Below are 27,340 nucleotides of genomic sequence, written 5' to 3'. Positions count from 1 at the left end.
AGCTCTTACCTATTCATTAAACATTTAAGAGATGTGAAATCTACTTTTTTTTTCAGATGGGATATTAAGTTACATTACATGCATTTTTATTGTAGATATTGAGCTACGCTGTTTAGCAACCCAGGTTTTCCACATTTACTCTTAATTAACTCTGTTCACTTCATACTGCTACAATATTGACCTGTCATACAACTGTTAGAGAACAGGTTTTGACTTCTGATGAAGTTGCCTGATTATTTCGTTTGTGCAGAGGTGGCCTTCAGTCCAGGAGAAGCAGATTTAAAATAACTTAGTCATAACACAGACCCACACAAAGTGTCCAGGCCTGGCCTTGTATGCAATTATCTATTCACTGTAGAGTTCCTTGACTCGAAGATATGACTTCAAAAGATATTCAGTTAAACATAATAATAATTGCTATCAGATAATTATGTATTTAATATTCAAAATGATAAAAATAACATCATCATAAGAAGTAACTATCAAAATAAGGAAGAATCTCTTCTATACCAAATATAATTTATTAAATATTGATACAAAGTTTCACACTTACAAGTTTAAGTCAGTGACGTGTTTAAAACACAATGGAGAACCACCAAATTATAGTTATTGATTACATTTCCCAATGAACCACGACACCATTCAATTGCTAAAACTTCACCTTGGAAGCATGTCTAAACATACATATTCTAAATATGTATCTTCATGTATGTATCTTATCTTGACTCTTGCAAAGTGTGACTTGATTAGTATTAGTATTAGGAGGAAGACCAAAGCCATTGTATGGCCAACAAAAAAAGGCCTGTATTATTTTTCACTCCTATTGAAAGCATTCCATTGTGCGGGCATCCCCAGAAGATTTTTTTGTGTTAGTGGAGTTACCATACATTATTTCAGAAAAGCAACATAAATCTATATTTAAATTTGTTCCATGTAATTGGAATAAAACAGAATTAATACCTGATTACTCTAAGCAAACGCATACATGAATCAGCAAAACAGGTATCTCAGTGGAGCTTGAAATTGAAGGTAAATTTTCTGGAAAAAGACAGCAGTTTGAAAAATAAACCCGACGTACTTAATTTAATTTATCAAACAAACATTATGCCAATGAGCCTTACAAACTGATAAATCCTTGATAGATCCAGCTATGGTGCCATTTAAGATTTAACACTATCTGATTTTTTCCTGCAGCGTGCTGGAGTGAATCAGTGTTCCTGATGTATCAATGTGCTACATTTTGTGATCGTATCAATATTGAAGTGACATGCACAACAAGAAAATCATACATAATTATTCATGCCTTGCTTTTCTGTGGTTGTTTATGAAAAACAACCACAGAAATGGTTCAAAGGATCGCAAGACATATTCTATCCCAGTTTTACCAGCCAGTTCTGTGGGGCAAGTTCATGGTTGTGCTTGCCAAAAGGAGCTAGACATGCAATCATGGCTACATCCTGAGCATTCACTCCCTCTAGTGGCCCTCCTTGAACATTGCAGCGCAGTCACTGCATGAGGATGACCCTTTTCTCCAAATATACATTTTTATAACAAACCACTTCTGTGCTTTCATGCATTTTTTACATTTTTCTAATGCACAGCAGGTAGTGTTTTTTTTTTTTTTCCCCAGAGGTTAGCATCTGAGAATTCCATCGTTGTCTGTTCCTGAAGTGGTTTTCCCAGAGATATAAGCAGTGCCTAAAGAAGGAGTGCATCACCTTTTCCTTCCAGTTAAAGTAAAATAGAAGAGTGTCTTTGAGTTCTCCTACTGGGGTGTGAGAGGAGGAGTGGGGACGCCATTTCCGCCCCCAAAAAGACTGCTCAGCTTCGGCGGGAGATCATTCCACACTTCACCCATCTGGTGAGACAACAGACTTGTTATGCCAAACTTTTTCTTCAAATTCAAGTAGTCCCTGCTATACAGAGCTGTGATATAAATTACTATCGAGGCTTCAAGATCAGCCTCGTCGGTAATTTTGTGGGCTGTATGTCATGACATTGGAAACTGATTACACCTACATTAAATTACTGTATACTGTGTACAATGTACCCTTATTGGGGCATTTCACAAAATAAGGACAAAAGAGAAAACTATGACAGTTGCAGTGTGGTTTTCGAGCTCAACTGTCCAATTATTTCTAATAATATCTGAAATATAAACTACTTCCAAAGTCAAACTCTAACGGCAGTCTTATATATTTTGGTGATGAACAAAAATCCATTTGATGGCAAAATTTATTTAATGGCATTCCTCTTTCCAATGCCATTTTGTGCCCAGAAGCATTGTAACAGCCATGTTAGACTTAATTTCTGGAGGGATGGGTGTGTGCTGGTTTTGACTTCAAACAATTCATGGCTTAACTGGCCAATCAGAAACGTGATTTTTTTTTTTAAATACACACTAGAAAAAAAAAATGACTTAGCGCAGGGCACAGCTACATTCTACAGCGGCAATGTACCATTTTCAAAAATGTTAAGACAAACTGATTACATGACCAGGCTAGGAAAGAGCAGATATGGAGAGGAAACCAGCAAACACATGACCATCCCAGAGTTAGACAGGAGTTTGCAGTCAATCAAAGGGAGGGGAGAAATCCACACACCTCTCTGTGGCCCTGAACCTGGGAGTTGACCAGGGCTCCCAGGATGTGAGAGGCGACGTGGAGATAGGTGAAGACCAGCTGGGTCTCCTGGTGGAGGCAGAACAGCGAGAAGTAGTTCCGCAGCTCCATGATCTGTATGGCGTTCTCCTGCTGCTCAGAACAGACACATGGAAGTCGAACGTGAGTGCACCGTTTCAAAACTCGCCATGTAGACGTGTGACAGCTGGAGCCGACAAAAGGGAAGAATTAGTGACGCCGTGTTGTCGGTGTCGACATGTCAGTGTTGGATTTGACAAATAGGACAAAATTGCGCAAACCTTGGGGTTTCTGTGTCAGTGATAGAGGTTGAAAGGGAGGAAGTAATGATGTAATATTACCAGTGTTGATGCAATAGTCTCAACAGGAGTCTGAGTTGAAAGGGCGGAATGAATGTTAGGGTCTTCAGTATTGGTCTCTCAGCGTTGGTGTTGCTGTGTCAGTGTTACCTGCACAATGCGGGACTCCAGCTGCTCCACAGACACCTGCTCTTTGGGCTGCACGGTGGCGCTCATCATCTGCCTCTTCATCATGCCGTACTTCTGCAGTGCGCGCTGGTGTTCATGCAGCACGCCCTTCTCGTGCCGCTCACACAGGTCCTGCTCGCACGGGTACACACACACACGCACACACACACGGGCATACACACACACACAGGAGCACACACAAACACACAGACACACACAGCCACACACACACGCACGCACACACACACGGGCATACACACACACAGGCAAGCACACACAGGCGCACACACACACACAGGAGCACACACAAGCACACAGCCACACACACACACAGGCAAACACAGAAACAGAATCAACCACAAACACTTTCAGACGCATGCTATAGACATCTTTCCCCCTCTTTTTGTGACTAACAGATTTTTAATCTTCATATTCTTTTTTCAATAATCTCCTAGGGTATTAATATATTCATTTTTATACCAACCGTATTAGTAAAATTGTAAAATCACTTCAGGTTTTAGGGTTAGATTCAATTTAACTGCAGTTCTCCTTGGCATAACAAATAACACATTTACACCAATTGTTCATTTTTCACATGTAGTACATTACCCATATGCATGCGTTGCATATAAGCCCTCAATAAACTCACCTTGTATGACTGCATCACATCCAAGAAGAAATGAAGTTTTTCCACTACGTCATCTTCCTCTCTTTTCCCCTTGGAAATAAAATAAAGTGAAAACAGTGAGCACAGCTTCAGAAGAGGCTGCTGTGATGATAGGAATGAAAAAGGTGACAGCTGACAGCACCCTGCTCCTTACCTGCTGGGCCGATTTTTCGGACAGCAGGGCAAACTCCACGGACAGCCCCTTCAGTGACTGTCGCAGTGTCCCCCATGTGCTGTTTGCTGAGGCCAGTGGGGGGACAGGCGATGTGTCAGAGCCCAGTGTGCTGCAACATCACAAGAACATTACCTGTTACTGTAATACAGACTTGCACACAGTTGTGCATTTGTGACAAAATGTGAACATAGTGATAACAGCGCCAGTACAGAAAAGCTTGTCTGCAGAATCCATCAGTGATTGTGATGTATGGTATTGCATGTACTTGCCTTCCCTTAGTTTCTAGATTGTCTAGTTGTGGTGGGGCTTGAATACTGCTATGCTCACACTCGCCAGTCTGGGAGTGTTGGTACCCTGGTATGACACTGTTGCTCATTCAACTTGAATGGGTACACTTCTGTTCTTTTGTGCTGGAAGTCACTCTGGATAAAAGCATCCTCTAATGAATGTAATGTAATGTATCCTCTGCTCCAATTAGCCCCAAGCTGCCCAAGGTTATTCTCCACTTCACATTAAAATGTTAATGTACATTAGGACGACTAAATTTAAGAAAGCTGACTACACATCCTAAGCTGAGTTCCGCAGAGAGAAAGAGAAGAAATAAAGAGAGGGAAAGAGGTGTTGTCATATTCCGCTGGTACCTGAGTTCCCTTCCAAGCACGAGCAGGTCCGTGGCGTTGTCCTTGGAACGTTCGGCCATCCTTTCCACCCTCTCCCTCAGTTTGAGGAAGCTGCTGAAGATGTTTCGGATCAGCTCCCTGCTGGAGGAGAACTGAGCCTGCACATCTGTAGGAAGGTAGTCCTGTGACACAGCAACAGGCATCAATAAATCACACCCAACGCTAGAAACAGAAAATTCTGAACTTTATTTTACATACATTATTAATGAAAGGGAAGGATGCACCTGCTGTGCTGCATTACTTGAAAAATACAGTTATCAAACTACTTGCTTTATGCACCTCAGCACAAGAATGGGTACACAGGTAAGGAGATGGGTACACGGGTAAGGTAATTAAATATGCCGAAGCGCTCAATAAACTTTCTAACCTGAAGTGAGTTTGAGGGGTTGTCTCCGGTTGTTGCCTTAGAGAGACACCACCAAACAAATTTTAAGAGATACAATTAAATCAGCAGCTAATTAACACCTGTAATAGTGAGGAGCATCTTAATAAGGCTAAGAACACCCTTAAAGCAGGCCAAAACAGAGAAAGGGAAGTTCATATCATTCAGGGGAATTCAGACCCACCTTAGCCTGTGTGGCGATTTTACTTGTCATAAACTCGTCACCAGTCTTCTTAAATGCCTCTCGCAATTTGTTCTGAACATCCTATGGTGGGGAAAAAGATAAGAATTACACATAGCCTGAGCATGTGTATGCTATATAAAAATAAATGTTCTGACTGTGACAAGGAAATGTTTTCCTCCAAATCACCTTTGATTTGGAGATAAAAGGCTACAGAACATTCTGGTGGGTCAATGTCCACTCAGCCTCAGGCAGTGGTATGTAATATTTTTCTTGTGTAGCAAAATCAACTGAATATTGAGGAGGGCAGTAGCAGCAGCGGCTAATACGCAGGGAGAGATAGCCCACTGCTGGTGGCCTTCTCCGCCAGCAGAGCTTCTTAGGCCTCAGGCCCAATTCTGCTGAGGTGGGTGAGATCGGAGGGGTTGGTGACAGTTCCGGGCCGCACGGACATGACCTCATTAACCCTCCGGTTCGGCTCATTAGACCCACTCTCAACACTCCAGTCTGCATATCTCCCTCTCGCCATTAGTCTCCTTCTCCCAGTCATCTCTTTATTCGCGGATTGTCTGTGAAGCAGCACCATTACCGAGGCCACACTTTCACATTTAATTAACTTCACATGCACTTAGCTAGCACAGTTAAGTTTTTTTTCCTTTTCCAATTTTTGCCTGTTCTGGGGATGTGAGTTTAGCTTTTAAGTTTTCCTTTCACTCTTGAGTGGCACCATTGTACAAATGTCGAATAATACAGAAGGTCTCGCCTCAAGAAAAATAGTGGAATGAAGATTATTTTTTTTTCCAGTAAACACAGACAGCTAAATAAACAAGTGACATTTCAGGAACAAAAACACTGTCTTTCAGGTGGAATGTGAAACTGAGATTGTGATTCACTGTGGTTATTGAAAATCCCAAGGCATTTATCACAAAGAATAAAGGGTTCTCCAGTGTCCTGGCAAAATTTCCCATCTCTATCTTCTCATTTAACTGACTGTGTCAATCCCTTTCCACCTCTAGAGACTTGTGTGGTGTACTTACGGTTTCAAAAATGGCCCTTGCCCCAAACAATTAAGTTTAAAGGGCTTTTAAATGAAAGATACTATATAAATACAATGTGGTAGTATTACTAGAAGTAGTAACAGTAGAAGTAGTAGTAGTAGTACTATTAGAAGAAGTATTAATAACACACTTTTCCCTATTAGCACAGCAAGTAAGCTGAAGTCAGTCAGCCTGATTGGCCTGTTAACATACTGAGCCATTGAAGGTCAGGAACGTCTTCACCAGCTCATCCTCTGAGAAGAAAGGGTGCCGTGCCACAAGATTTAGGAACCTGCACAGGGCTCTCCGACGCCCCTCAATGAACTCTCGATCTGATGATGAGGTCAACACTAGGCACAGAGAGAAAGGATGAGATCAGACTGAAGAAATATATGAAATACTTCAGAAAGACGTAAACAACTGTAAATACAGAAATACTAGGAATAATGTTTGCAAACGCTTTTGTGGCGGTAAATGAGGAACGGTGAAATTTCATTTCTGCTTCTAAGACAAAACATCGATTGTCTGAAGAGGAATCCCCCTTAAAAATTACAGTACAACTCTACTGCAGCAGACACTGCCAAGCTCTTTGGTGACCACTGGCTCTGGTAGACAGGCTTCACTCTGAAGCCTTGCTTTCCTTTATATAGTCTTTAATTCAGGGTTACATAGCTCTTTTCAAATAAATGCCACTTTTAGAACTGGCAATGAAAGCTAAAACGGACAATAATTGGTTGAATCAGGTAGAGCAGTGACTGACTAGAATGGAAGCCTGCAGACACAGTGGTAGGCCTGGTTGCAGGCTTTGGCAGTGTTTTGGCAGCTGTGCTTTCCCTTTTACCTCCTTTTAGCATCCTTTTAGGAGGAAGCGCCGGTACCATTCTGTAGGCAAACCTCTGCAGCAGAAGTTCATGGAAGACATCAAAGTCGCTGTACCTCCGGTAGACGGAGATTTTAAAACGCTGTAAACGGGCAGACACAATATCAAATTATACGACTGCAAATTAACAAGGCAAATTAACTTTCTCATTACATTTGTGTGTAGGCGTCCCTTTTCCAGGATAAGCTATGCTATATTCATATTACAGTACAGTACACATTATGTGTACTGTAATGACTCTGTTGGTGCAAATGATGAGGTCCACTTTGTGACTTCTGTATTTTATAAATGCTAACTAAAGAAAGGACTGTGTGGCTGGCATACAAAAGCATGATAACGTTCTTTCTAAATGTAAGACCTGACAAAATCAATTAGCCTAATGTCAGCTGTTTCGTTGTCTGGTTATGTATTCACCTTCTTATTAACATCATTAACATTACGTATTGCACACAACCAATTCTTATACAATGGATGGCTTTTTACCAAGGGAGTTCATGTAAAGTGATTTGCTCAAGTGGAAAGAGGTAGTATCACGCATGAGATGCCTCATTTTGGCAGTTCCTTTATTCTCAGGGTTTGTGTTATTTAAAAAAAAAAACATTACCAGGGTTGAATTTCACCCAGGAGTTAAATAAAACATAAGATAACTGAAGTAAAAATGAACAGCAAATGACCTCTTGCGAGAGAAAATGCCCCAGGAATGTGAACCCTGTATGCTTTCTCAGGGGCTTGGCTCTGCTCCTGTCATCACCTTTACTGCAGTGAAACGTCTCAGCTCTGAAGCATGGGGCACACATTTCCTCTTAACATTTCCCCCATTCTCTGAACACATGTAACACGCGAGAAATCTTTTCCTCTGAGTGTCCGGTACAAAACACAGAAGGGGAAAAACTGCACTTGGTAAAGAAAGTACTCCAGTAAATTTTCTCCAGCCAACTGCTTAGTGATTATTTGATGCTTCACAGTGATCTTGTCAGTATTAAGTATGTGCTATAATAAAGAATGTCAGATAAATGGTTACAAATTATTACAAGCAAGCCATAATATTAGTTTCCAACGTGCCTGTAATGGCATTCATATGATAAAACATGACTGTTTTATCTAATGTAATTTAGATCAGTAGCTGTCACTCACCTGACTGGTGATCTGGTACTCCACATGCTTGAGAAAAAGGCCTTTCTTTTCAGGAATGAGCTCCACTTTCACTGTGTCTCGCTCCAACAGCTGCGCCAGACTCCGTGTCACCATGAGGGGGCTCTCCCGAGCAGACTCCATCTTCAGGGCCCCACAGGTCTTTCAGGTATCCTAGCCGGGGCTTAGCAAACTCTGCCGGAACACCAACCAACTGTCACACAGCAGGCAGCACCGACAGCACCCGGCAGAGTGCGCGAACCAAATCACGCAGTGAGGGAGTCAGCGCACCCACCAGCTAGCCACGCACCAGCTGATAGGGAGTGATGTCATTTTTGAGCCGTGATTCAAAAGTAGGTATGTGACATGCACAGAAACGGTACTATTCACAGAGCATCATCGGAAGATTATTCAGATGTGGGAAAGTTAAGCCTGCAGAGCGAGTCACTTGAAAAGAGGAAGAATATAAAGAGCAGTGGAATTCCCCATCTGAAATGACTTTCAGCTTAACCTTTCAGCACGTGGCAGGGTGAAATTATACCATTCAATACAAGAGCCAGTGTGAGTAGCAGCTACAGTGGTTACAAATCATGTTTTAAGCGGATCAAAATTCAGAGGTCCCCTCAAATTCTCAAAAAAGCTGCAGTCATTGTGAAATGCATTGTGACTAAACACGTCCACAGTCTGAGGAGTTTCAGATCAACTATAAGTGGGAAAACTCCTGTTCTTGAAGGACCTGAAGAACCAGGAGGATTGCATATTGACAGCACTTGTCATAACACTGAAGCCCTTGATTAATTACAGAAATTGTTATGTTCAAGTTTTCTTCTTGATATTTTTACAAAATGATTCATTTTAGTTCTCCCAATAGCATAAACCTTTGATTCACTCAGTCTTCAGCTGGGCCTCTGTCAGTCAGTCATGGAGGAAATATACTGCATCAAATCAACATTCACTGCTGACCATTCACGTGTGTTACAGTAATGCACACATTTATATACTCTCTGAGAGGTGCTTAGCTGGTTGTTTAACAGCTAACCTGACAAAACACAAAGTGAAACATGTTGTTCAAAGTTTCACTTTTCAAATAAAATGAAGATTTGCTGATCCAATAAAGTCTGCCCATTTTTGTTTGGAGAGTGTGTGACAGTTAGCCTTTAATTCAGTGGCTTTTTAATTCCTTTCCCCTTTTTACTATTTACGAACATTTGGTAAATCCAAGCAAACACTTTTCCTGGGTTTTATTTCCTCAAATGGTAACCCTATCTTCCTATTACCTTTTATTGTAACTGTAGTAAGGAACATATGGCCACATAACAAGATAATACATACAGAGAATACGCTGACCAGCCTCTTTTTTAGTAAAAGACTGTATGGAAAGTACTGAGGTTTGTGGAACTTGGCCAATCAATACAAGGAACTAATGCCGTCCCTGGCCTTACAACTACAGCACTTTTTACACATGCATAGACTTGCTTTCTAACCAGATTCCACCTCTCTAATGAACCATGTCTGTGGTAACAAGGTTCTCTCTCCTCACTTGATTTGAGGCCACTATTCAGTCTCCATCCTGAAATTTGACTACTAAATTAAGAAACTGTCCATATGGTCAAACTAAAGGGTCCATACAGGACATTGTTTGCTGTTTTCAGCACACTAAGCACATATTGTGTAAGACTTAATTAGGATAAACTTGCTTAAATCTGTTACTGAAAGTAGAAGACAAATGACTCTACTTATATACTGAATAAATGCCTATGGTGGCTAGCCTGTTTGGGCTAAAGCTGTCACTCATCCACACATTGTACCACAATGTTTTCATTTGCCCTCTTCATTTTGTCTATTGTCTAATAGACTTACCTTGTATGAAGTTCTTCAAAAGTTTTAGACTAGGATTGCTAGTGGATTAGACTCCCTTGTGAGCAGGTGCAGCTGAGAGCCTGGGATTTACATCAGGAAAGTTTGGATAACAACCCATTGCCAAATTCCACATGTTCTGCAGTCTGCTAAGAGAAGCAAACAACTCTACACCACCATCGCTCTCCCTCCTTTTCTTATTTTGATATGTTTACACAGGACTAATATCCACACACTCATTCCACATAGTCACCCTGAACATAGCATCTCACTAGTGCTTTACTTGAGGTTACCAAAGCTCAAGTCCCTGTTAATGTACCTGTTTATATGTAGACATTAGACAGTCATCTACAGTACAGTAGATGATGTATACTTAAAAGTTATCATGAGGCCCTTCACATTGCAGTTGAGCAATCCTTTACAACAATAGCTCCAACAGAACAACAATCAGCGAGTACAACACCATAAGCAACATGGCAGCTAAACCCTGCTAGCTTACAGCTTCCATGAGACTGTTTTTGACATGCACTTTTCAGGTAACTTTTGTCCTGATGCAATGGGCTTTTGAAGTGTTACACCAGCATCTATAAACAAAACTGGCTACATTACATGACTGAGCAGTTTCCTGTCAACTTTCCCCAGAAAAAGTGAGCATTAATATGACACCTATTGCAGGGCAAACATTTTCAGCAATACCAATGTTTCTATCACATTTTTACTGTTACCAACAGTTGATGCACATTGATATTCAGTTCAGGATGATTGTGGATTCCTTTGATTAATTGGTGTTGGCGTTTAAAATTCATTTTACCTTTTAGAGAAGACAGGTGATAAGTGTTTGGCAGATTTTCAAAATCCCTTAAAACACTGATTAATTAAATAACTCACATCAAGCCAAATACTTTTGGTTTAGTCAGCAGCACTAATTTGCATTTATATTCCTAGCAACGCTCAGTTGCAGTAGATCAGTTGGTTACCAGCTGCGGGGCTTATCTGATGTGGCATTACATTAGGAGGATCTATGCTCGAGTGCATCTTTCTCAGTACATAAGTGTGTCATAGATCTTCCCAAAGCAGGGAAAAATGAATCTGACTTCAAAATAAAAAGATGAAACGACAAAATGCAAACAGCACAGTAACGTGGCAGACTACATACTACTTGAAACTTCTGGTGGGTTACAATGTGAGTGTTACGAGTTATGTGACAGCTATGACAATGAGTATGGAATCTGATTAATTTCAATGAGTGAACTTTAAATGTACCTGCCTTCCAAGACGACAGTAATTACATACGCTATGAAAAGAGGCGGTTCTCTTAAGGGGCATATAATTCAGCGTTATAAAAAAGACAATTTAGTGGGCGCACTGGTAAATCATTAAAAACTATAAAAGAACAAAATCTGTACAGAATGTGACAGTCCGCTTTCAATGGGGAAACGCTATGCACATAGCTAATCAAATACAAACAGAATCTCGGTTTGCCACTATTTGTAGTGCACCAAACGTGCACCTTCACAAAAAAAGCATAAAATCGGCAGCACGCTTTAAATCGTATTTAATATGCTCAGTTACTTTGGTTTAAATATGCCAGTCAACACAATTTGTAAATAGTTTCATAAGGTTTAATTGTTTTAAAACGATTACCTCCTTATTTGTTTATTTAAAATTCATTGTTTAATGTACGTCGTAACACACTGCAAATTAGGCTATCTGACAACACAAGAATTTCTTTCCTAGTAACACACACACATACGCATACAAAAACGCATTAGCTTTCTTAAGATGATCAATACAGCGCTTTAAACCATATACGTCATCAGTAAAGCGAGCGAAACATTCTTAGAGGCATGCGCACCCATCGTGGTTGGAGTGGTCCACTTGTTCCACGTATTCAGCTTAGTAAGCACAGAGCTGCTGTATGAAATGTCATGTGGGTATGAACGGAATCATCTTTATTGCATGAACTACCACCGCATTAAGAGCAGCTATATTGACGTGGAACATTCTGCAAAATAACAATTGTATTGGATATCCCGTATAATTAACTCAATTTTGCCCACATGGCGGCTATAACTTAATTTCACTGTATGGGCTAGCAACCAGAAAAAAAAGTTCGGAGTATAAACATTTAAGCCATCATAACTCATTTTGAATGTCATGGTTGTTATTAAATTATTTGTAAACTAGGATACACTGGTACTGTGTTAGTTTAAAAAAAAAATCTCGCGGTTATAACGTTTTATAACAGCAATCAACTGGAACCCCAGTCTGAAAACATAGCTAAAACAAATGGGTCGAGGGTAAGGAGGTCACGTGAAACGAATTATAATTATAAAGGTTCATTCATTTCATTTTGAGCAAACACTGCGAAAAACGAATAGATCGCTAATTACTGTAGATAAATCGGGCTTTTGCGAGCTCGTTACCTTCAGTGATCTCAGCTTCCACGGCGCATATTGTCATGTGAGCGCGGCAGCACCTCCATGTGATTTCCTGAAGGGAAAATACAACAACAACGGATTTTCTTTTTCTTAAAGTTATAGACTAGCGCTGTTGTGGACTACAACAGAATGGCATGGGTTAGACAAACAGCTCTTATAATTGTTAATACTGTCCACGTGGACGTACATGTAAGGCGATTAAAAATGTTAAAAATGTTGTCCGGTATGATCCACATATCAGCAGAAATTCGCACAATCTGCGCGACACTGACCCAATTAAGATCGCTGTCAGTTTGTGCCTGATTTGTCATTGCCTGATTGTAGATTGCTTTGGGATTGAATTCAGAGTCTTTTTATTTGGTTTGAAGTAGATGCTGTATAGGCTACCTAGAAAAGTGATAAGTGATATCTACTAAAATGTAGGCTAAAGCTAACTGGAATTTGAAAATTGAAATCCCGGTGAGGAGTTTGTTGATGCAATGTACCAGACAAATGCCAAATCATTCAACCTCACAGGATAAATGCATAAATATTTGGTATGTCCAATCAATTATTTTCTCTGAGCTTTATTTTCTCTTGGACCAACCCTAGGTGCAATTTACAAACGTTAACAAAAGTTTACTCAAAGGTTACTCTTTTCTTATTTGACTCTGGAGTATCTACTGCCAAGTAAATAAATGAGAAAATATAAACATATCTTAAAAAAATGTTTTCGCAAGTAGAAACAGCAGAAGTAAACGTTAAGACAATAGGCTCCCAGCACATAAAGCCAGATGAAGGAAGAGACTTTCAGTTTAAACATTTGGAAGCACAGGGGTTTTCCAGGTGATTTTGCTGTATGCACAGGGGAATCTGTGACACCACTCTGTAATTTATCAACATTGAATAACATTAATAACTGGAGTGAAGTAAAATTGACTCAGTTAACCCTGTTATTAGCTGAATCAGGGGGTAATTGCCTGTCTGAAAAGAAAGGCAGCTAAATGTATAGAATGTTAGCAACACAGCTGTTCAGGGTGGTGTGGCTGTTGCATGGATTTGGAAAAGTATGCAGTTGCCAGCCCCCACACCCATAGTGTTTTCATCACCAAAGACACTTTTTGGTCTTTCAGACAGGAAGCCATTACAATTTTTAAATGAATTTGGGCCTTTGGTGAACATTCTAGCAAAAATGTTTTAATACAATGTCTCTAATGGGACAGCCTTACACTCAAACGTATTTGCAAATCAAAAAAGGCTTGTGTTTGAAGACAAAAAGTGCATTCTACAGCATCTGTTTATCCCCTCACCCACACCCAAAACAAGATGAGACACAAAATCTCACCAGGTGTAGGTGTGGCAAATGGACCATGGCCCATGTGCAGTCATAAGAACTGGTTCAAACGAGTCACATATGGGGGATCCAGGTGTAATGCAAGCCAGCCTGAAAGCAAGCACCAGGCACAGCCTGAAATAAAGTGTTAATGACTGAGAAAACACAGAGTGAAAGATCAGAGGCAATGGCTTGGAGAAAGATATGTAGATCCTGAGGGCAGGTGGTAGATTTGTGTTTGACGTGAGAGTCAGTGAAAGGGTCAGAGGCAGTAAGAGTATGGGGAAACAAGCATGAGTCAGCAGGAGTTTCCAGAGACATATCTGAAAAACAGTGAAATTGCTCACACAATGAGAATATTATTCATTTCGCTGGTAAAAGAGGGAGGCAGTTTGTGTTTTGTTTATACTGATAATATGTGTACTTAGTTGAGGTCTGTGATAAAGGGATGAATTGCTAATGTTACAGGAAACCCATATGAGTAACTTATTGACCTAAAAAGGAAAACTGTTAAACTTAGTCATTATCTTACTGGTGAATATAAGGAAACATCTGCTAATTGACCTCTGTGATGATCTCTGTTCTAAAGGGAGTGGTGGTTATGTTGGACAGTCATTCAGGTTTTTACTTTAGAGAAATTTTCTCTCCATTTAACAGGTTCCAGGAATATTCCTGTCTATGTCCTGTCAATTCCCTATCTAATTTAACATATATCTGTTACAACTCTAACTTTTATGTAGATTCTAGAGAGCAAGTTAAAACCCAAAGTACACACTTTCAGTTATGTTCATATGTACAATATGTAATAAGCAGGACTGTGATTTGGAGGTGTCTATTGTAGAAAAGATTAAGAGATAAAATCTATGTGAGGTAAAATTAAAAAAAAAATGAATGTGGTATTTAACTTGAAACCTGAAAACGAAAAACTGAAAACCCTGAGAACACTAGCAGGCAAACCTTGCAGTGACTGTAGGTTTATGACTGCTTATCCTGTACACACAGAGCAATCAACCTTATTTTTTTAACACTTCTAAATATATCAAATATTTACTTCAGTCATAGAGATTTTAAAGATTTCCTTCAAGGGAGAAACCACATAAATGCGCCATGGCCCTGGGGGCGTCTTTTGTATCTCAGTGGAAAAGTCTTTTCCTGGGGTATCAGAGTATTCTGTTGTACAGGTGCTATATTTGTATCATCATCATGTTATAAGTATTCCCCAAATATATAAAAAGACTGTGGACTGCATTAACAGCCTTAATCAGTAAACCTTATGCATTAAGTAAAAAAACACATATTAACACCAAGAGGGTAAATATTTTACAAAAAGCCCAATTTATACCAAGTCAGACAACTTTAGGGTTGAAATGGGGGAAAAAAAGCCTATAATCGGTTTGAGCTAGGGCTATGACCAAGCAATTGTTGTGCTACATACACATTTGTACAGTTATTACAAATTTTCCCATGTATTGATTGTGCAGCCTTAATTGCTTCCATAAATAGAACGTTCACATGACCACATGATCAGAAAAAATAGTGCACAGTTTTAGAAGCCACTAAATGCACGCCAACTTGTATGAAATATCTGAATGACTACCCATGTGGGTTAATATACTATACATTTACATAACCACCAGAGAACTACGTCGTGTCCTCAGGAGAACCAGTGTAAGAAAATTAGCTTTTGCACTGTACTATTGAGTGTCTGAGTGAAGCTTTTCTGTTAAGCTTATAACTGTTTTAATACAAAGCCAAACCTTGTCTGCATGTATAGTCAAGGCACAAAGAACATGACAATAGTGCAACTATTATAGTTATGTAACTGTGCATCTCTTTATTAGATTTTCAGGAGGTTAATGGCCTGGCAATGGATGTAATTTTCTAGCTGAAATTATAATAGAAAGGCTGATTATGATGTAATTTCAATATTTTCTTTTCTACACTGCAGCAGTTCTGTATCATTGCACTTGTTTGTATATTGAAACAAATGTGTTGTCGATTTTCACATTTGTGCCTGCCGGCCTTTTTTTTTTTTTTTTTTTTGCAGTGTTTTCCAGCATTGTACCAGAGCTATGACAACGCATATTATGTTGCTGATGTAGTGCTGCGTGGTCCTTTAAAATCCACAAAAGTGACAAATACTACAAAAGTACAGATAGGCACTGCCAATTATTCATTACCAGATAGAATGGGAATTAACCTGTTGCAGTAATTTGTTAGGTACCTGCCTCAAGGGTACCTAATATGATTTTCCAAGATTCATGACTTTTAACATTTTAAAACATTTAAGTAGCATTTTGTCTCACTCAGAAGCATGAAGGTTCCACAAAATAATAATAGTGATCGTCGAACAAGGCTTTCATCTGACCAGTTTCACGCAGAGAAAAAAACACAAGTGAAATACATTGTGAGCTGATGGCCCTTTTGTTGTGGTTCTGCTTGTAGAGGCCTAAGTTGGAATCCTTTGTTCTTGTGTGATCTTTTTGACAACCCCCTCAGGCACCCCCTTCAATTGTAAACCTCCTTGCACCCACACACTCTACAGAACGAGTCCAAAACCTTCAGTTTGTTGTCAAACGCCCATTGTACTGTGCAATTATGCACAAATTGAAAATGCTAACGCCTGAAGGTGGCTTTGTCCTGAATGTGGTCTGCGTGTGCCTGTGGGATGAAGTGGCTGTAGCCTTAACAGTCAACCTAGGATAGAAGAATTCACACCTGACTGGAAGACAGAGTCTTAAGGCTGCTGTGGACACTGCTGGGGGGAGGAAGGAGACTTGTAAAATGAGGCTTGAAAGGGGAAAATGGAAGCCTTGCCTGTAATATTTACATACACTTTGGCATTCTTACTAGTCCATGGTGACAACTGAAAGATACCAGTAAAATAATCTGCAGGAATATAATTCACTTTACGTATATTATTTCTTAAACACACTGTCCGTTTACACAGCGGGATAATCACTCAGTCAGTGTCAGGTACAATGGCAATGCAGTGCTGCTCCACACAGGTTAGGAGTTTGTCCATTTTAAAGTCTTGCAAATCTGAGGACAGACTGTAAATTATTTAACTCAAAAACATCCTTCGTCTATATTACTTGGAATGTTTTTCCTCTTCGTCGTAGTTTCTATGCGCAGTTTTCGGCGTTGTATCCTGTCACATGGAAGGGAAAGTTCGTCAGATATTTTTAGTGCTCCAAAGAGGTCAAACTGGTGAAATGAAAAAGGAAAATTGGGGTCTTGAGCTCAGTGGAGGTGCTTAGATAAGGTACTGTATGTTTTGTGCATTGTGTAGAACCATATCGGTGTAACCTACTTTCGGCCAACAGAGGTCAGTCTATGCAACAACTTCGCTCTGGACGCATGTACTATCGGTGTCCTCTGAGAGGCTCAGTGGGGAAGACTATGACTTCATCCAGCTCCGGCTTGAAAGCAATGCCAATGGTGTCCCTCTCGCTCCTTTCATTCTCGCTCTGCAACCATGGCTAACCGTGAAAGCCCACTTCTGGCGAAATGAACAGATAGACCAAGAAGAGAGCGTGATCTGTGAGATATTCTGGCATCGCTGGAAAATCGAAGTGTCGTGGCTAAACAAAGGAAAATCGTGCCACACTCACAGCGTGAGTGGGGTCTGAGGGATCAGGATGGCTGGATAAACCGGAAAATGGAATCGCCAAGCGCATCCTCCAAATGGTTTGGACATCTTCATGGGTAGCTATATAAAAACCAGAGGAGGAAGGTTGTCAACTAAATGCAGTTGTCTTACTAACGTTAGTTAGGCGGGGTTTACTGCAATTGTTTCGATTTGCAGATAGCTAACTACCTTCATTAAATGGGGCTTTTGAGAGGAAGGCAAGTGGAGTGAATTGATCTGGCTTTTAATCGAAAATATTGCAAGCTAGCTTGCAAACAGAAAGCTGTTAACGCTAGTTAGCTACCAAGGTAGCTACATCCGCCAATGTTGCGAGGTAGCCAGCTAGCTTGCAACAATAGCTAGCTATTTAGCTACCTATGCTAGCTGGGTATGGTTTTATCTTATCTAGCAGACCTGATCGGTCAAGGGGTATTTTGGAATATAGAACATACAGGTTATTGCTGGAATTTGTAGGAACCCGAATAAACGGAATGTGGCTTCTGGGACAGGAATGCCTGAAATTCTGAGGGTTCAGCGTCCAGATCCTTGGGAAACCCTGGAAGAAACCGAGTTGAAAGCGTTCGGAAGGAAAACCTTTAAAACTGGCGAATTTTGTAATTTTCTTATATAATATCAATTAGGTAGCTGGCTACCTAGGCACGCGTTTTCGGCCAGCTGTCTAGTTAGTTAACACTAACTGTCTTACAATTACTAAGAAAGCTGTGCTATCATAACTGGAGCCAATGTTTTGAACGACGTGATTTGGCCGTCTAATTTAGCTGGCTAGCTGCTTTGCAACTGGAGTCCCTCTACATATTTAGCCACCTAATCATCTCAGAAGAGCTACAACTGGAGCGCTCGGACGTGGGATCTTCTTGGATTTGAATTGGATTATTCTATTCAGTGTGTCATTTGGAATTTGAAAATTGCTACCGCCACTGACCATGGCAGCGGTGGTCAACTACTCACCTCCGTGGTGGGTGAACCTGCTACACCGACTCCCCCACTTCACTCTCCAGTTCGAGCAAACAAGCAGTGATTTTCGCCCGGAAGACACGGAGTACCTACAGGTATGGTAAAACTACGATTGACCTGCACAGTATCCATTGAACCGTAGATTAAAATGTACGCTGTAGGGTTTGTGTGTGTGTGTGTGTGTGTGTGTAACAAGCAGTGTATAGTTAGCTAGTTAATTGTTTTGTGTAGACCGCTTTTCTTCTCTTTTTCTATCATGTTAATTATTTTGGCAACAAATCTTCCAACAAATCTCGCACGTGAGTAGAAACTGGCGTGGGACGTTAATGGCAATGTTAGCTTTATAAATTAGCGTAGTACAGCACAACTAGTTGGTTAGGTAGAATCATCTGAAAGATGACAATCTCTTCAAAGTGTACCAAAGAAACACCAGAACTATGGTCACCGGCGTGGCTTGCTTTCCACTATCTGTTTAGCTAGGGAAACGCACTCTATGGCTTAGAGGACGTCCTGCATGTTCACGTGCATCAGTGTGGTGCAGGCGCTGCGCAGAACTACTAATCGTTGTGGAGTATAGATGCGGTAACGTAATTATCTGTATCCTCTCTCAGCCCACCATTTTAATCTAAATACCAGCTGATCTGCGCAGTGCCTGTTCCTGAGGTGATGCTCGTGAACAAGCAGCTTGTTATGGGAGCACCCTGCGCGTACGCACACATCCGCACCTGAATACATTCCAGCTATTTGCATATTTGATTTAAGATGTCATTTTCGTGTATGCGAGACATGTTTCATAAGGGTCGATCGTAATATCACAGTTTTTCGTCTTTGTGAAATACGGTTGCCCAGAAACAGCTTTCCCTTCAAACCAAAATGATAAACCCCTACGTGAATGGGGACATATTCTACGTTCAGTGTGGCAGTTGAGGGAAAGGGAGTGTCTCACTATAAGCATTTTTTTCTTGGAAGGAACCTCACTTTACGCACTTCCTTTGGTCTAGATGCACAAGGAAGCGTCACTTGCTTTACATGACATTTGCCTAACAAATACTTACCGAGAGCGATTTGCTTTACAATTCGTACGTGTTAACCATTTATACCATTGAATGTTTTTGAGGTAATTTGTGTGAAGTACCTACAACAGCACTGTCCAACCTGACATGGGAATGGAACCAGCTACCATTGGGCTATGAGCCTTGCTTCTCACCCCTACTACATGGGTTTACAGAATTAGTTTGTATGAAAGTCCTGAGACTTGCACAATTTGTAATGATAGATGAGACAAGTTTTGGTTAAATTGGTTGTATTTCATGCATGAAAATAAGCTAAGAAGGGTAATGCAGATTTTCAAGTAGGTTGATATTTATGAAGATAATTTTTGAGGTGTTTTAGTTTCAGTATGAATACTGAAAGAAAATTATGGATCAGTTTGCTTTTTTTTGGTTGTAGGAACGGAATTTCTTTAAATTCTGTGGAAACATACAAAATCATGTACAATTCATGAAGTGCCAGTGTCCAGCCACTAATCAGGGTTATGTTCCATGATTTGTGCTTTTCCATGCGTGTGCCACTTTCAGTTTAATAGGTATTATACACTTTTTAATGGCAGTGTGTAAGCATTCATGTGAACAGCACGCCTTGCTTGTGTCTGACTGAATTGATGCAGGTGTGCTTATGTGATGGTGTATTTCAACATTATTAGTTTCAGTAGTAGTTATTGTTATTATTATTAAGTTTGTGGCTTGTCCCACCCAATGCCTCATATCCTAGTGGTTCTTTAACCACTTTGTTTGTTCCTCATTCACAGCCATCAGCTTATTAAAAGCAACAGATGGCCCCCAGACAGTCTGGGAGGGGACTGGGAATTCTTGGAGGTCTGCCTGTGCATCTCATTTGCATGTATTTTTGCTATTTTGGAGAATCCTCTCCATTGGCTTATTTTTGTCGATCCCCCATAGATGTCCTTTAATTTGCATGTAGTTGAACAAGAACAAGTAAGGAGGATTAATGAAAGAGTGGTGATTCAGAAAATAGATGGAAGTCTCCAGAAAATCATGTGCATTTCTAGAACCGGACATTTTTAGGACGTATTTTCTTTAAGCTGAACAGCGAGTGGTCCCCGTCTGGCCCCTATACCAGGCTGCACATGGGTTTATTGAGTTCCACTGAAGCTGTCCCGTTAGAGGCATTGTTTGTGCACGTTATCACTGGGCTTGATTTAAGAAAAGTCTGTGGTAAGCCATTCGGAGGTTGGGCAATTTTTAAATTCTAGATCCATATGGAAAATATATTCACTGTTGCGTCATTGGCACAATATCAGAACCAGCAGTTTGGATACTCTCACTTTTTAGCCTACATTTTCCAGTGTAACAATGGAAAATGAATGCAAACAGCAGTGAAAATGTAACTTTCTAGGGTGTTTGGACACTTTTGCCACCAGGCAAGGTTAGGCTGATAGCATTTGCTTGCAGTTACGTTTTTGTTTCCGTGTTCAGTGTCTGTTGTGTTTAGCTGTCTGTCTTCCACATGGTACAGTTAAACAGTGTTTTATGTGTACTGTATTTGCACTTGGTTATATATTGACCAGAAAGACATGATTGGATTCCTTAATGGGAACAATAATACCAGTGTTGTGGCAAGCCCCTCTGTTCTGTTGGTGAAAAAGGGTTGTTTGGCCCAAGGCAGAGGTGCAATACTTCAATTTAATGACTGCTGTTCCAAACAGTGTGTGTCTGTTGATTTTAAGGATAGATACTGCGTGGTATGTCCACTGTAAACCAACCAAATCAGATAGTTCAAGCTAGAGTCCTCTCTCCTGGCCATTTATCGCACCATCCCTTCTCTGCTTTTGTGATCATTGCAACATTATATCTGAACTAGACAGCAGATAAACATCAATATTCCTGCCTTCCCCCATTGACTTTAAGCCTTCCCAGCTTCTCACTGAATTTCTTATTTTGATCTGATGTCAGACTGATCATAGCAGAACTCTGTAGGAGCTTGTGTGTTTTTTTCGGAAGAATGATGACTCCTGCTGATAAGTGAGTTCTTATCAACAATTGCGCCTGTGAAGTTGGGTTGCCTTTGACTGAGAGTGAAATTTGACAGAAGCATTACCAGTCCTGTCAGGACACGATGTGTTTACAACCAGCAGTGATGCCTTCCAGAAGCTACTGACACAATACGAGAAATGTAGTCGCCCTCTTGGGGGACGGTTGTAGTAAAGTCAGAAATTGTTTTTATGAGACATTGACGCCACACTGAAGGATCTGGTCCACCTGCTCCACTTCTCTGTTTTAATTAGAATGTCTTTGTTGACTCAGCTGCCTATGAAACCAAGTTGTCTTCAAGAGGAATCCTTTCCTTCTCCACACATGTCGACCGTAGCTCAGCACCTTCTGGACATCTGTAAAGTTGAATTAAATTAAAGAGACTGCGAAAGGCAAAAAATGAAAATGAACCATTATATCACACTAAAGTACAGCAGAGGACAATGAGGATTGCACATCAGTCTGCGTGTGATGTGCATTAGGCCTTGACTGATATTTGTTGGGATTCATTTATCCAGTTAGGGTTCACATGTCCTTTTTGAAATATTGGTAGGTGGGCTGCTGTTTTTTTTTCTTCCTGCAAACGTTTTTAGGAATCAAAAATCTCGAAAGTTAGTATTACCACTGTATGCCCATTTGTTCTTAGCGGATTATTATCCGCGACAATCATGGTGATTAAGTTGGGGCAACAGTTGTTTTAATGTCTTAGTCCATCGGCTAGTTCTTAATTGGGAATGGTTTGTGCTCTGCTCCTCTGCGGCCTTTTATTAAATCACCATGGAGGCAGTGCTCAAAGCCATCTGAATGCATAGGACAGAGCACAGCTGGTTGAAATTGCGTCTAATTACAAGGTGGCAAGCCAGGAGTCCAAGCCATTTCTCTGGTAAATGCGGTCATGAATTTCGCCTACTGCGTCATCTGTATTTGTTGCTGTGTTGGCTAGGACCTGAAAAGAAGTCTTTTCAGCCCTTTATGGTGCTGTCTCAGTGTTTTGGAGCTGTGGTCAACACCTATGACCTTTTTAGCCCGGGTCAGTGGGGAGAGGTCATGCTGAAGATCTGGGTTTTTCGGAGAGAGGGTATGAGGGTTGTGGTGGACTGTTTGTCATTGAACTGATGGAATGCTTTTAGTTTGGATTTACCTTCACATTTGACCGTAACAGAAAGGGTCAAATGGGACAGAGACTCAGCTCAGATTGGTTAGGCATTTTTCCTGGCTTGGTCCAATTGTGTGAGAGCACAATCCACACGCCTTAGGAGGTCAAAGCCCGGCGGCGAATGTCTCTCCAGGCTGGAGCCTGCGGTTTGAGCTGGAGCTGATGTCGTATGTGCAGGGCGCGCAAGCATGGGAGGTCCGGGCCATAGAAGAGAACCGACTCCGTTCTTGCCTGTGACAGACTGATGGGTGATCAGAACACCCTTGAGCTGAGCTTACTGTTTGAAGAGGTGCGCAGGAGGTTTGCCGACCTTGAGGCAGAGCTTAGGAGGGGTTACTGCAGTGCAGGTTCTGTTTGTTCTCATGGCTCATGTTCAAGGCTGCAGCTGATGGTACTCCCCTCCAACACTGCAAAGGCCTGAGGTAGGATCCTTGCCCCAGCTACAAAGCAGTGAAGTCTGGTTCTCACACCTTATACTGGGTGTGCCCTGACAGCCTGCTACTTCCCCTCTCTTTGCTGTTTGCTAGGCTTATAGGGACTAGGAGCGAAACTAAATAGTTAAATATACAACCATGAGACCAGTGTTTTTTTCCACTCGGATTGGTGTTCAGATGTCTTCCGTTCACCCAAAGAATGAAGAAAAAAAAACAGTTTTATTAATATGTCATAACTGTTCATCTAGGGCAGCCAAAGAGCCTTGCATAAGATGTTGAAGAGAAGAGAATTTGGTGATGGTATTTACTTTCCTGCATGAAAGTGTGTGCATATCATATTTTTCAAAATACACACCCTGAGTGCTGTCCCCACCTGCAGCATATGTTTTTACCTGTTGCCATTTCAGACTCTTGGACTGGTTAAGACAAGCATCCTTCCTCTTGCTGTTAAACGCACAGTCCGGACTACAACAAGAAATACAACATACCCTAATGCACACTGGTACACTTACCTGTAAGCTTTTACACACACACACACACACACACACACACACACACACACACACACACATGCATAGGTATTGCCCTAATGTCATGGTAAAGTTCTTTGCATGTTTCCAAACATGCATTAAATATAATGTGCAAGCTTGAGGCTGAGGTTTGCCCTCAATGATGAGGCATTTTGAATATCAGCTTTTATAGCATCATGCATTCTGAACAATGGATGGTTGTGCATCGGTCAGTCACACTTTGAAAGAGAGTCAAGTTCTTCCCATTTGTCAGGTTGCATAAGCTTCATTAAAGGTTTGTGGTTACGTAGAGGGATACCATCACACAAACTGTAAATGTCTTTGTGATTGCTTCTTATTTCTTAATGAAGGCAGAATGGCTGCTCTGGTACCAAGCAAACTTTGACAGCTTGCAGAGCTGCATTCATAGTGCTATAATTTGTTTTTAGTCGTCAACATAACGGGCAGATTTTGTCCTGGACAACCCATCAAAAAAAAAAAAAACTATTAGAAACACATCAGGAAAAAGTGTCTAGCTGGAAAGCTGTTGCATTTTCTGTTGTCATCTACTGCTTTTTTTTCTGTCCAGTCTTATGATTTTGAATTTCACTCATCATTTACGTCCCAAAGTAAGGGGTGGACCAGGCTTCTTAAACACACTTCATTCAATGCAGGTTTAATTTATTACTCTTCTAAAAGTAGGCAAAATGCCATTCTAGTACTGATAGGTATCTTGGTTGTTAGTGTTTTTCTCAGTGGGCTCAAAGGCTGAACCTACATGATGCAGGGCACAAAGCCAATGTGAGCATTAGACATGAGAATTCAGTCTCAACTGGAGAAGTGGTTGTGGCTGGTGGCTCAGTTACGATGGAGTCAAGGGTTAGACTGCTTCATACTCCCCTGATGTCCCAAATGCGTTCCTTCTCTCCATATTATTTACTTTTCTTCTTATTATAATTAGTAGTGGTGCTAATTGTGGTAGTTGCAATAGCTGTATTGCTGCTGTTATTAGCTGTATCCATTGATGCTGGGTACTGTCAGTTTTGGTAAAGCACCATACTGTACAGTTCCCCTGCCAGCCTTTGGTTGTGAGTCCAGTCCTTTTACTCATTATACCAATGTAGTTCTGATGTCCCTTTCTTCCCAGGAGCCTCTGCCCCCGCCCCCCGCCCCCCCGTTTGTGGCTCAGTGATGCCCGGAGGGTTGTTGTGTCACAGCCCATTACTCCCGCCTGGCTGGGGTCCTCTACTCTTTCCATTCCACTCCACTCTTTGTCACGAGTGCCATCACGTTTTAACCTCTCCCCTGCCATTAAAATGTTATTGTTACTGTTGGACTGCCCACTGCTTGCCTTCTTGGTACTGTTTCTTTATTATTATTCACTTCACAATCACACACACTGATAATTTGATCATTTGTTCAGCTGTTTTTCAAAAATGTGTGACATTAAATTACATTCACCTGGCAGATGCTCTCATCCAGAGCGACTTCCAGCACAAAAGAACAGAAGTGTATCTCTTTAAGCTGAATGAGCAATAGTGTCAGACCAGGCTAACAACACTCTCAAAATCTGAAAGTTAAAAAATGACATTTGACCCATTGTAAAAATAATAATAATAATTTGACTGAATGACGACTGGAACTGCATGAGAGACATCTTAGTAGCATTTCCTTCTTGTTTATCTTGCCTTTTTAGTCTTCGCCTGTCTGGCAGTGACAGAAGTGTACTCTCATGGTGAAGAGGTTAATCGGGGAGAGCATTGATGATGGCAGTCTGGCCCGCAGACAGAGGGGGAGGGGGAGGGGATAGCGTCCAGCACTCTACACAGGGGCTGGCACGCAGTCACGGAGCCAAGCCCATGGCCGGAATTAATTGGTAATGTCAGCACGCTAAGTCGAGGGTTTATGCTCATTCTCAGTGCAGAATTCCTCATCTCCTCAATGTCCTTATGGGTGAAATATTTGCTGCCCCTTTTTTCCACAAACAGTAAAAATGCATTGACATGATTTAACAACTGGGAGCTTCAAGTAAGGGCAATTTATTTTGCAATTATAGTTACATTCAGTTGTGTTCACTCTTTTCAGTGTAGCACTGTGCAAAGCAGTCTGTGGTAATCACACTGCTTAGGACAGCCTGTAAATAAAATTGGATGAATTGACAGATAGCATTATCCTTTGCTGAAGGGGATGATCTGTAGCCTCCCTGCCAGCACAGTACATGCTGTTGGAATTCAGCATCAGTAAGAAAGTGGGGAAAAACTATGGATGAGCTCCACTGGTGGAGGTCAGGACAAAGAGGTGGACACCTTAGGAAACACTCTCATCCACAGTGTGGGGAAAGGGCAGTTCACAGGGTAAGCAAAGGGGAGCGTTGCTGTGACGGACCCAGGAGAAAAAGCAGGGTTTGTTCGGGTGCTGTTGGGCGAGAGCTGGGAGCCAGCAGGGTTTGGGCGGCTTGGCGGGTCAGGATGTCACAGGAGAAGGCCAGATCACAGAGTGGGCTGGGGGTAAAGGGGGGAGGGGGTGACGGGATCTGTTCACTAATCAGTGCACGCACTGTCTGGTAGCAGGTCGGGGGGGAGGGGTATGAGGGAGGGGCTCAGATGCCGTATACCCAAGTTATAGCAGGCTGTTTCAGTTCCCACGACCAATCAAATCATGGCATTACACACAGTTATGGATCTTACACCTGAAACAAATAAGAATGACATAACAGCTCACTTTAAAGGTCAGATAATTATTAAATATAAATTTAACAATTTTATGAACAGTTGCAGTTTTATGATCAGCTGCAGTGCTTTACTTTTGTTTGGTTGGGAGGAGGGGGTGTGGACTTCAAGAACCGCCAGTGTGTAGTACCCATGTGTGACTGATTTTGTTTCCTTGTTTTTGACATCATGTTTTTACGGTATTTTCTTTTTGATGTCAAACACATTAATGTGCAAATACCAAATCCTATATGTGCTATCACTGAGTGGGAAATTTTGTCTTATATCTTGATTATAGAATGCTCCACCTTGAACCCAGCTCATTTTGCAAGGTAAATTCATTCTATTGTTGTAAATAATGTGTAATAAATGTGTAGATTTAACGTGAATTGCTTTATGTTTGGAGATGGGTCAATATGGAAATATCTTATTAAGTAAATTTGCTGACTGATTAGATCGTTACAGAGAACAGCCCCTTCAGCCGTCCCTTTCCAGGTCTTTGAAATAATTGGCATACCTTTGTCACACAATTTGGATAAGGATTTTGTTGCTATGTAATTTTGTTGCAGTTAATTTGGAAAGCTGTCACAATCACATTAAGAGAAGATGACAGGCAGAGAACAGCTGGCGATTGCGGTTCCAATAGGTTTTTTTTTCTGGTTTAGCCTTCATGAAATTGTAACTGCCATCTATTTCTACCAAGACCCAACGCATACTTACTGTCAAAGCAACTGTATGAGCTAGAGAAATTGTACTGAAGTATTCTGTCAAAATACCCTGAGCGTGGATTAATTTTGAAGTTGATGCATGTCCTTGGATTAGAAGGTCTTACTCTGTCTCAATAGTAGAGCTGACCCTCACAGCCTTTGCAGAGGTGTTTGTGAGCTTTGTTCTCATTGTGGAGTCTTGTTGACTAAAATCAGAGAGGGACTGAATCAGTGAGTAGATGAGAAGGTTGTAAATCAGCAAAGCTTGAGAGAGGCTTGAGGCAGTGGCCCCAGGAGGGCCCTAACATGTGCCAATTCTGC

The 27,340-nt window shown here is 41.1% G+C and overlaps 2 protein-coding genes across 3 annotated transcripts in view; one reads left to right on the top strand and one right to left on the bottom strand.

Moving 5' to 3' along the window:
* Positions 1-1,660: 1,660 nt before the first annotated feature.
* snx8a (sorting nexin 8a) lies at positions 1,661-8,427 on the bottom strand. Of its 2 annotated transcripts, XM_036553393.1 has the most exons (11): positions 8,243-8,427; positions 7,070-7,190; positions 6,442-6,578; positions 5,195-5,275; positions 4,996-5,031; positions 4,590-4,750; positions 3,928-4,057; positions 3,756-3,824; positions 3,089-3,238; positions 2,604-2,753; positions 1,661-1,858 (listed from the first exon to the last, which is right to left on the bottom strand). In XM_036553393.1, the coding sequence occupies exons 1-11, from the start codon at positions 8,381-8,383 to the stop codon at positions 1,766-1,768; spliced, it is 1,269 nt and encodes a 422-aa protein (XP_036409286.1). In that variant the 5' UTR covers positions 8,384-8,427; the 3' UTR covers positions 1,661-1,765. The 2 variants fall into 2 exon arrangements, with proteins under 2 accessions (XP_036409286.1, XP_036409287.1); XM_036553394.1 differs by lacking the exon at positions 4,996-5,031.
* An 8,844-nt stretch (positions 8,428-17,271) lies between these two features.
* The window catches only part of ttyh3a (tweety family member 3a), a 62,908-nt gene continuing 52,839 nt past the window's right edge, over positions 17,272-27,340 (top strand). Inside the window, exon 1 of the mRNA XM_036552013.1 lies at positions 17,272-18,550. Coding sequence (XP_036407906.1) covers positions 18,425-18,550 — 126 coding nt within the window. The 5' untranslated portion in view covers positions 17,272-18,424. The remainder of the gene's footprint in view (positions 18,551-27,340) is intronic.

The sequence above is a fragment of the Megalops cyprinoides genome, chromosome 19 (assembly GCF_013368585.1).
Source record: "Megalops cyprinoides isolate fMegCyp1 chromosome 19, fMegCyp1.pri, whole genome shotgun sequence".
Lineage (NCBI taxonomy): Eukaryota > Metazoa > Chordata > Actinopteri > Elopiformes > Megalopidae > Megalops > Megalops cyprinoides.
The sequence above is the reverse complement of the archived record's forward strand: the minus strand, read 5'-3'. Positions and strand labels throughout refer to the sequence as shown.

Coding starts and splice junctions, on each gene's coding strand:
- snx8a (XM_036553393.1), bottom strand. CDS start 8,383: ATGGAGTCTGCTCGGGAGAGCCCCCTCATGGTGACACGGAGTCTGGCG. Junction 6,579..7,069: donor TAAAAGGATGCTAAAAGGAG/GTAAAAGGGAAA, acceptor CTCTGTGCCTAG/TGTTGACCTCATCATCAGAT. Junction 1,859..2,603: donor AGGTTCAGGGCCACAGAGAG/GTGTGTGGATTT, acceptor TTGTCTCACCAG/ATGGGTGAAGTGTGGAATGA.